General features: G+C 40.9%; 1 protein-coding gene across 5 annotated transcripts in view; it reads right to left on the minus strand.

The window, feature by feature from the left end:
- SLC39A12 (solute carrier family 39 member 12) overlaps positions 1-11005 on the minus strand; it is a 71636-nt gene that overhangs the window by 59183 nt on the left and 1448 nt on the right. For all 5 annotated transcript variants that reach the window (XM_027776236.1, XM_006159737.1, XM_027776234.1 and 2 more), the window contains 2 exons: positions 4154-4435; positions 91-298 (listed from right to left, as the gene is read on the minus strand). In XM_027776236.1, the coding sequence (XP_027632037.1) occupies positions 91-298; positions 4154-4435 (490 nt within the window). The remainder of the gene's footprint in view (positions 1-90; positions 299-4153; positions 4436-11005) is intronic.

Genomic DNA, 11005 nt, shown 5'->3' on the forward strand with positions numbered 1-11005 from the left:
AGTCATCAAAGACCTCCAGCCTTTGCTTTTGGCACAGTTTATTTAGTAGATGTGACTTGAAAGTTATAAATTCATGAAAAACATCCTTACCTGAAAGGTGGAGAGTATCGGTACTATTCAAGGAACTGAAAATATATTCCACAAAATAGTCTGGGGAAGGCAAATTTCTTTGTCCCAGACAAACACCTTGGAGGGACAAAGCAATGATTGTTGCTGCCAGCTGCGGGAGTGTATTTGCATCAGCCCCTTCGCTGCTTAATATTCCAGACTTTTTCTGCAGCATTTTAGTTCCCATACACTGAAATCCAAACCAAAATAAAGAGAAAACTGTGACTTCTGAAGTTATTTTGATTCAAACAGCCCTAAGTTTTCTCTAAAAGACAAATTATCGTTCTTCATTTAAAAGAAGATTGCATTGTACGCGAGAATATGACTGTCTTGACTTTCTAGTCGCAGGTACAACTCTATCTGGGAAATACTTGTTTCTTTCATCTGCCGACATGCAGAATTTTCTAGTCCCCACCTCTTAGTCCCCATTTATCCTCACCCTTCTCATTGTTTGGGTAACAATGTGTTTTCTCCAAGAGGATCTCCCACTCTTATGGTTTAATCAATTTCAATTAAAGTATTTTCCTCTCTACAGGCAAAAGTATAGCCTACAAACTTAAATGTACATTCCCAGGGCCAGATGGTAGTCCAGGGGTTACACTATGCTCTATGAGACAATCCTGCATGGGAAGGTTCTTGGCTTAAATCCAGAGATCTCCTTGAGTATGTTGGATACAAATTTGTCTATGAGTTGGGGATAGCTGGGGTCTGGAGTAGGTTACAACATCAGGACCCTGTTGAAGGTTTATTTTTCTCTTTACCTCCTTTGCTTAGAGAAGAAAGAAATTTAAAAAAAATTTTATTTAAATCTATATTCCCTGCCTTGACTTCACACTGGCTTTTCTGCTTTGAAACATCAAAGGGCATCTCCACTTTTACATCTGTTTTTAGTCTCAAGCTCAAAGTGAATTCACTGCTAATCAAACTGGCACAGTGTCTGTGTTCTCTGAACTCCTGAAGTACATAGACATATAATGTTGGACCTTCTTCATTTGTACACGTCCATTTTCCTCAATTGAATTGTAAACCTCTGAAAGGCTATCGTCTTGCCTTATAGCTCACTAGTATTCTCATTCATTCATGTACTTATTGAGAGCCTACTATGTGCCAGGCATTATTATAAGCCCATTACATACAAAGGAAAGAAGGAAGTTTGTTTATCAAGAGAGAAATCGAGGGAAGGTTAGGGAGTCAGTGCAGTGTTCCTGTGGCATGCAAAAGGAATGAAAACTGCCTGTTGGATTAATTTTCTCTTCAGGATTGGGGGATTGACAGGAATGCATTCCTAACTGCTGTGGGAAGCAGAGCAAAATGCTGAGAGTCATTTTCCAAAATTTTGATCAATTTGGAACAATACCCTAAAGTTTCATATATGAAAAGAACAAGTTGACATAACAGATAGCAGGAACCTCATAGAAATGTGAGATTTTCATAGACGTTGTGAAGCAGTGAAGTGGCAGGGAGGACAAAGGAGCACTCCACCCAGCATTTCCATCCCTGAAGTCCTTTGAGTGTGGTCAGGAACGTCCATCCTCTGTACACGAGACAGGGCTGGAGGAGAATATGGACAAAACCCTGTTCATTTACCATGGAAACAGCACACAGTGGAAAGAACTGGTGAGGTGGGAGCCTTAAGAGCTTGAGACCAGGAAGACAAACATTTATCACTTTGGGCAAAAGAGAATGAAAGTCTGGAAGAAGTTCACATTAGGAAAGTTGACTGGATTAGGGTTCTGTGGGGTAAATTGTTTCGCTTGGGGATCAGGTTGATCCACCTGAAGCAGCTGTTAATGGCTTGACTTATGGAAGCTGAGTCTGTGCAGACCAAGACCTGGCAATGCTAGCTAGCCTCAGTAGACCTGGTGTTCTGGCACCTTCTGTAACCTCATGCCATCTAATCAGAAAGATCAGTAGCCTGCAGTCAGGTGCCAGCAGGCTCCTGCAAAGTCTGGATTGACTGACTTCCTACAGAGCCCTAGCCAAAATGAATGGGCCCCAGGACTCATCCCAAGAAGTAAAGATGGTATATTTCTTTCTTTTTCTTTTTCTTTTTTTTTTTTTAAGAAGTTTTTGCCTTAGGGCATGTCACTTGCCACAGAGAGAGAGGAGGGAAGTGAGAAATCACCCCCTGCAGAAGATGGCCATGCCACAATCCCTTCTCCTCCATTTTCCTCCTAAAATCTTGGGCATGCACACATACGTGGCTAGTGTGAGCTTCAAGCCACTGGGTCTGGCACTCAAACTGTGGTTGACTATGTTGGAGTTCAGGGACATAACCACTATGCCATCTGTTGGCCCCGAGATGGTATATTTCTAAAAGATCATTGGTCTAAGCCAGCAAGGGGTTGTTATGACTCAACAGAAATTCATTTCTTGTTGGCTAAGTAGATAGATAAAGTAGTCCTACAAATACTGAATTATTTTATTCTATTCTAAGAATGTTTTATCTCACAAACACTAATAACCCTAGGTACTTGCAGGATGTGTAGGATAAACTAATTATATGTACGCCATCTGCTTTTAAGTGTGGGTTTCCATTTTCAGATAATCTGCATTACAGAGCAGCCACAGGTGGGATGGCTAAAACCCTAATAGCTAATTTGTACCAATCTCATATAATATAGGTATTACACTAAAGAAATTATATGTAGGCACGCCTCCTTATCTAAGCAGAAAACTGAATTGCATAAAGGAAGCTGTTTTTCTAAAATAAAAATAGAAACAAAAATATGGGCAAATTTTGAGATTCACAAGATTAGTACTACCAAAGTGATGTTTGCAAAGTCCTTAGCAAACTGCCTTTCTGTGTGTTCTGCCTAAATAACAAGAGGGAACAAGTATATTTACAGAAAATTAGAGGGTATATTTGTTGCATGTTAAGCCATGATGAGATTGTACAGATACATTTGGGCATCTAGAAGCCAGAGCTGAGACTAAGAGCCAAACTTCTCTATACCTCTAAATGAATAATTCAGGACAGAAAGGTATATCTCACCACATTCCTCAAAATGTGGTCTTTTTATGGCTTCTCAGTTAAGTCTTTGAGAAATGTGTTTTAAATCAATTTTATGTTCTGGGAACTTCACTAAAATGTCCTACTACAAACCAGAAAGCAAAAAGCAAAATGAAAGTTCTTTTTTTGTTTGTTTTCTGTTTTTTTGTTTTTTGCGGGACTTGTAATAGGAGCAGGTGGGTTGTTTTTTCTATTGTTTTTGCGGGACTTGTAATAGGAGCAGGTGGGAGCAGAAAGAGATGAGGACTATTTGAATAGACCTGTGGACACGCGGCACAAATTAAAAGTGAAGAAGGGGCTTGGTCTAGTGCTGACTGCCATGAACAATACATTTTGCAAACTGCCTCTTTGGTGAGATCACTGAAGATAAATTACTCGCTTAAACTGTTTCTTCCTTCTTCCCTGACTAGAGGCAAGGAAAAGAGACACAGAGCCTTCCACTATCAAAGTTCAGTCCTTGAAATTGATCAAAAAGTTTTGAGTCAAGCTTTACTTGAGCGCTGGGAGGACTTGCAAGAAAAGTGTTGTCCTGTCACATGGCCAGCCTACCTGCCCAACCACCCACACAACTTCTGGTTTAAAATTCATCTTCCAATTAGTCATTTCACTTCCACTTTCGGACTCAGAACTTTCAATTACATCATTCAACAGCCCATAAATAAAAATCTTAAATACTTCTTTCCCTTAGAAGTTCTTGAATGTCTTAGGAATAAATAAGAAACCAACAGACTGAGGGGCCGGATAGTGGCAGAGTGGCCATGCAATGGGCCCATAGGCGAAGGTCCCTGGATTATATCCTGGAGTTTCCCTGTCCATGCTAGATGCATGTCTGCTTGTGATGGGAGCTGGCCGAAACTGAGGGTGGACTGCACTGTGAGGACTCTATTGGGGCTCCTTGTTGCTCTCCATCTTCAACTCTTGGGTCATCAGAAAAGTCCTGACACATTTTTGCATAGAAAAATACATCATGATTTTTCTAACGATCCAATACATCTTAGTAGCAAAACCAGTAAGCAGTTCTATGTTTCTTACCTGGCTCCTAGAAGCATCAAAATACTGCCTGGTCAAAGCCAAGATATCTTCAGTCTCATTCTGTGAAAGGAAATGGGAGTCTTCATCCTGCCTGAGGCTCAGTAGACTACGTAGGTAGAATTCGTACTCTTTGTCACTCATGTCGAGCTTTGAAGAACAGATCTCTTCTTGATGAATAATGTAATAGAGGAGGAGAAGACAAACTCTCTGGACCACCTCCTCTCTAAGCTGGTCTTCAGAATCTCCTCCAGCTATTAGTAATAGTGCATCTGGTTCTAAACACTGTGTGGGGTGGGGGTGGATTTAAAACAGAAACAAATCTTAGCAATAGTCCCAGAACGCTAATGACCATAGTCTTCACTACTTATTATCTTATGAACGTAAGGATAAAGTAGGCAAGCCCAATAGCCAGACTGATAAGAGACATAGTTGGACTTTTTTATAACAAATTCCTTCTAGGGAGCCCTTTTCCCCTAAAACAAGTCCCACCGTCTCAAACCACAGTTGTCACAAATCATGGATTTCCTGCCTTGCAGAAAACCAGCTGATTGTTTTACTTTAAAAGTGATGCCTGTGGAACTAGCAGTTAGCGTGATGGCGATGTCACACAGCATGATGGCTATGTCGCTGAACTCCCATGTAGTTGACCGTGGTTCAAGTCCCAGACCCAGAGGTTTAAACTCACACCGGGCGCGTGTGCATGCGTGCCCAAGATCCTGAGAGGAGAATGGAGGAGAAGGGATTGCAGCATGGCCATCCCCCCTGGGGGGTGATTTCTTGCTTTCTATCTCTCTGTCTCTCTGTCTTTCTGGCAAGCACATATACTGTATGGTAGCAACCTGTCCAAAAAAAAAAAAAAGTGATGCCCATGCGAACACAGTCCAAACTGCTGGAGGTTTTTCTCCTTGGTCTAGATCCTATTTAGCCTACGTCCTCAACCTTTTCTTAGCTTTTCTCCACCTCTCTCCACCATTTCATTAAACTCTTTCATCTCTGGAGCCAGCAGTGGTTAATGTACTGGACTCCCACATAGTCAATTGCAGTTCAAGTCCCAGACCTGGTGGCTTGAAACTCATACCAGGTTTGTGTGTGTACATGCCCAAGATCCCAAAAGAAGAATGGAAAAGAAGGGACTGTGGCATGGCCATCCCTTCTGGAGGGTGATTTCTTGCTTTCTATCTCTCTGTCTCTGTCTCTCTGTCAAGTATACACACCACCCTATCATAAAAATATCTTAAAAAAAAAAAAAAGTACCTCACATCCCTATGATTTTCTGTCCCATTATCTTTCAGGTTTTTTGGTTTCCTTCTTTTATCGAGTCATAACTTAAAGCATCACTCCCCTCAGGGATGCCGACCCAAACACCCCTAACCCATATTGCCCAGCAGAGTGCCATCCAATGGAAATACAACACAAACCACAGATGGGAGCCACTACGGCATTTAAAGTTTTCTAGTAGCCACGTTTCAAAAAGTAACAGGTAAAACTGATTTTAAGAACCTCGTGTTTAGCATTTTATGTATTTCTAAGATGTAATCACTTCAACATGTAATGAAAAGTATTAAAAATTATTAATGAGGTATTTTATATTCTTTTTGTTGGACTGTTTTTAAAATCTAGGGTGGATTTGGACAAGCTACCTGTCCAGTGTTCGACATCCAGTTAGTGGCTACTGAGCTGGACAGGCAGCTCTAGAATGCACATAAAATGTGCACATTTTTTCTGCTGTTAGTATATCTTTCATTAGTTCAGTTCACAGCCCCCAGACTCAAAACCTAAACGAGAAAATAAGAAATATTTTTCCTCTTTTAAATTGTGAAGCATTATTTATTTCACAAACCATAGGTAGATGCCTGGCTTCTCTAATCTGAGATGTTTATATGGCAGAAGGGGCTTGAGTTACCATCATGGGACAGTGAGAGAAAGACGACAAGGAATTGTGGACTGGAAGCCCTCTCAGCAAGGGAAAAGCTGCCTCTTTTTAGAGAGAATTCAAGAGCTCCTGAGAATTCTCAAGGGATCTGAGAATCAGCTCCATTACAGGGAAACAGCAGCCTCCCACTGAAGGATTTGAGGAATGCCTTTCCTGAGTCCCAGAGGGATTTGTTCCACTGTGGGGACTGATTACTACAATGTCTTTTAATCTATTCTTCTCTGAGGTGGTAGTTTTGGGAGTTCTAGTTCCATGTCTGCTGCGTAATCCCATGGGTAGCATCTGATATAAACTGTCTGAGTCAGAAAGAAATAAATGTCACCCATCTCCCAAGCAAAGCATAGTCACATTCCTCATGGAGTCATCCAGACTCCAATCCCTCCCCAACACAAATGCAGGGAGTCAAGAACTCAACAAAGGGAAACCGGATTTCCAACAAGAACACTTTTAATGTGGATATTAAGCTCCACTTCCCAAACCACAGCCCCACAGCCCACAGCACACTGCACAAAGGAAGCTGGATCCCACGTGGCCAACCAGGATTAGAGTCCTAACCCTGTGGCTTGAGAAACATGACAGCGTGTGCGTACTTGCCCAGGACCCTGACAGGATGATGAACTGGAGGAAAAGGATTTATGGTGTGATCAGGCCCTGTGGGCATGGGAGTGGATTTCCTCTCTCTCTCTCTCTCTCTCTCTCTCTCTCTCTCTCTCTCTCTCTCTCTTTCTCTCTCTCATATATACACCTGCTGGCATTAGGAGGGGGAAATCTATGCTCTACTGGCCATTGGCAGGGTTAAATGGGTTTCTGACTTTAAGAAGATGAAAACAGTTACTGAAGCATCTGATTCTGCCTGCTAGAGGTTTTTAATATCTTGAGTGGACAGATGATCTCTGACTCTTGCTTTAATTTTTCGAAGCCTGCTGAAATAAAGCTTAGCTGTGAATCAAACAGCCTTGAATTGAACATATTGTTCCCTCTTTTGATATTGGAATCTTCAAGGAGACACTTTTACTTTAGGTTTTGGCTTAAGGAAGTATCCTGTAGGAAACATCAGAAGAACAAATAAGAAAACATGAATTCCTTCCCTGAGCATAGAGATGACAAAAGGCACTTTCGGGAATTAGTGGTAAGGGGAGGGAAGACCACTGGAATTTTTAAGTTCATCCCCACTAGATTTGTCTCTGTTGTTAGTGTTCTTAGTAGTTAGTTGGTTGCGGTTAGGAGAGGATGTTTAGCAAAATTTTGCAAACACTGCCACCCCACAGGCTTCAAGATCTGTCCAAGGCTGCTGACTCTGGTGAAGTGATTCTTTGTTCAGGAAGAATGGCCTCATTCAAGAGTAATCCATTGATTTTCCTTCTAATCTTGTCAGGTGGAAGCATAAGGTTTTGGGGGGAGAAAAACACCACAGATTCTGGGAATTCGTTTTAAAGACTTCATAAGGAATAAACTTTGGAGAAAACTGATTAGAATTCAAGGGAAGAGAGGCCCCCTTTCAAATTAAAGAGACCACACAGATAGTTGGAAGTCACTGTCCCTCCCACTCTGGAGTCAAATCAGATTGCATCCCTCAGCTATGGAATTCAGCCTTGCTTATTCTGTATGCTGGGCAATCCCGTTGGACAAAAAGCGCTCTGATCGCTCTCTTCCACATTAATAAGATAGCTGTCAGACCTGCGGGGGAAACTAGGGGTTTTAGATCCAAAGAGATTTCAAATTTGATTTTGAGTCATGGGTAAATTAACAGTCTTCTTTTAAGTTCTCAGCTATTTAAAAGGTCTTTTGCAGAGAGAGGGGCAAAGGGGAAAGTTAATCATCGACTCTAACATACAAGGGGGAAGTTGTGTTACTTCCTTTTCTGCGAGTGGAGAAGTGGACAGATATCGGCAGATGACAAGCATTGGCTCTTTTTTGAGTATGTTTTAGATTTGGTGACCTTTCTGAAAACAATAAAGTCTTAACTGAGAAGAGTCAAGCTAAACTTGTTAGATAAATAAGAGCTTTCACACTTTTTCCCTTGACAAGTGTGACAAATGAGGCAGGAGCGGAGGCCTGGGTGTGAATTAAATGGACCTTAGAGCAGTGATTGCTCTGAATGTGTCTGAAAATTGCCTGAAAAACTGGGCTCAAAATCCTGAAATTCTGCGACAGCTGATGCAGGTCTGTGGGATGGCAGGAGGGTGAATCTGAAAAATGACACTAACTTCTATAAAGTCCCTGGAAAAAAAGGGATCAGACACTGCTTTGAGATGAGGGCGTATGAAGGAACTTGAGTTCCCATATCCAAACTCATTGTCTATGTCAGTGTGACTCTCACAGAGCTCTTCCTGAGAATGCACTCATAGCCTCAGTCTCACAGATGAGGAAACTGAGGTTCACTTTGTACAAACAGCTAGAAGGTGCCACAATAGAGCTCCTTACAATGTAGGGACCCGTGTGGGATCATGGTTTTCATCATTACTGAAGCAGAATTGATTCTTTTGGAGTTACTTAATCCCTCATTAAGTTTATTATTATAAATTTATAATAATTTCTGACCCTACATACTAAAAAGAGGGAAAAAATATATAGAATCAGGTAAGAGCTACCTATTTTTAATGGCTGCCTCTTGAGCTGGATTTATTTTTAAATGCATGATGCTTTCAGATACTTTGGATTGACTTTTTAAAATTATTTTATTTAACTTTAATTATTCATTCATTTATTTATTTCAATTTGACCAGAGAGGGATAGATTGAGAGAGAGAGAGAGAGCAAGCAAGCTGCCAGGTCCAGGACTCGAACCACAGTTGGACATGTGGGAGTCCAGCACCCTTAACCACTAAGCCACCTGCCAGCCCCTGGATTGACTTTTTAAAACTTCAATTTTACCTATGGGACCAGCAGTTAGCATAATGGTTATGTCACTGAATCCCTATGTAGGTGGCCATGGTTCAAGTCCCAGACCCAGTGGCTTAAACTCACACCAGGCACGTGTGCATGCCTGCCCAAGATCCCAAGAGGAGAATGGAGCAGAAGGGATTGCGGCATGGCCATCCCCCCTGAGGGATGATTTCTCACTTTCTGTCTCTCTGTTTCCGTCTTTCTGGTGAGCACATGTGCCTTACAGAAAAAAAAAAAAAAAAAAAAAAAAAACCTCTCAAAAAACAAAAAACTTCAGTTTTACCTAAACCTAAAATTGGGAAACTTTTTTCCTCCTCACAAATCTAAGCTATCCACTTCTCTCTTTTTTCAGATATTCAGGAAAATAAACTCAACCCCTTGTCCTCTCTTTTTTACCACAGAATGCGAGCATGAATCCTGCCTAGTTACTAAAATGACAAAGGATACTCAACAGCAAGCTAAAGCCTTGTGGCAGGTACCAGATCCAGGCGTTCATAAAGTTGGGAGGACTCTGTCTCCCCTGAAAAACAGAGAGACACTTCCTAGGCTCCTTGCTAGTGTGTGATTCAGGTGAATTGAAGCCCTCTGGGCAGGCGAGGCTGAGATTCACCCTTGTTTCACCTCAGTTTCTTTCACAGAGAAAGAAAAATAGCAACAGCAAGAGCGTTAAAGACGGTGTTTCATGTCCCAGGAATGGAACTATTCAAATGAAAGCTAAATTGGCCAAATTTGATAATATCACAGAAAGCAGTAAGTATGAAACAATCCAGCCCCCAGCCCTGAAGATTGAAAATGATGTTGCATATTTATATTCCCCCTAGCAAAACTAATATTCAACCAGCCTTAATAAGGCACTTCGTGTCATTAAAAAAGAACATTCCCCTGAAGCATATTCTCTGAGAACATCAATAAGCTATGACTCCCAGTAATTTCCTGTGAGAAGTCTTATGTAGCTATCTTATATATTAGCGTCATCACAGATAAGTTGCCCGTTATCACACATGTTTCCTCTGGGAACTACTGGGCATTTTAATAATTACAGAATTATTTATCATTCACTCAGAGCAAATTCTATCAGCAAGACCCCTTCTGTTATAAAACACTTGGCCAGAAAATGGCATGTGCCCTAGAATGATGCATGATTGAGGAAGTCTTCCAAAATTTATTTTGGAAGCCATTATTTACTTCTATTTATTCATATTTTTATTTTTGTATGAATTTGTCGGTTCATCCTAAAAATTCTTATTGATCAGGAATGGAATGGCACAGAGGTTTATTTTGTTCGTAGTGGTTTTAAGACACAAGATTCCCCCACGTGTGGCTGCTCCTATCTACCCTACTACCATGCCCAATGGAGAGATTTTCAGCCCCATGGACTTCACATGAAAATGATCGCGAGAGATTTAAAAATAAATTCTATCCTGGAGAAATGAAATCTCAGTCTCAGGGAAAATTAAAACCCTACAAGAGTAGTTAGTAAAGCCTGCCCAGCCAATCCTGATGTGCAGTCAGGATTGAGATTCACTTCATCGTAGGCAACTATTAAAAAATAAGACTTTGAGTTGAAGCTCAAGAACAATGGGTTGAATTTTAGCTCTACCTATAGCACTTGGCCCTCCTGTCCAGTTCAATCTCATTATTAAAAGATGATTATCTGATCATTAACTACCTTCCATGCAAAATATTAGAAATCACTACTGTATATCCAGAAGAAAGCACTAGAAAATTTGACATTAGACAAATATCAGACAGCCATGATTATGCTACCGAAGACACATGGCATGTCTAGGAAGTCACAAACAAATCCACTGTAGAATCAAGAAGATTAGTAAATCAGAAAGAAGAAAGGAATGAAATGTCACACTTGCAAATAAATACCCCTAAACATACAGAAGAGTTCTAGAAAGGCTTACATGAACATAACAAGAAAAACGCCCTTTTCTTTAAGTTTTATACGCAAAACATAAAATGATTTGTTCAATCCCAAATAAGGAAGTTATCTTCCCAGAAGGCATTGCCTCTGGAGATCGGAAG

This window comes from Tupaia chinensis, unplaced genomic scaffold (assembly GCF_000334495.1).
Source record: "Tupaia chinensis unplaced genomic scaffold, TupChi_1.0 Scaffold000647_1, whole genome shotgun sequence".
Lineage (NCBI taxonomy): Eukaryota > Metazoa > Chordata > Mammalia > Scandentia > Tupaiidae > Tupaia > Tupaia belangeri.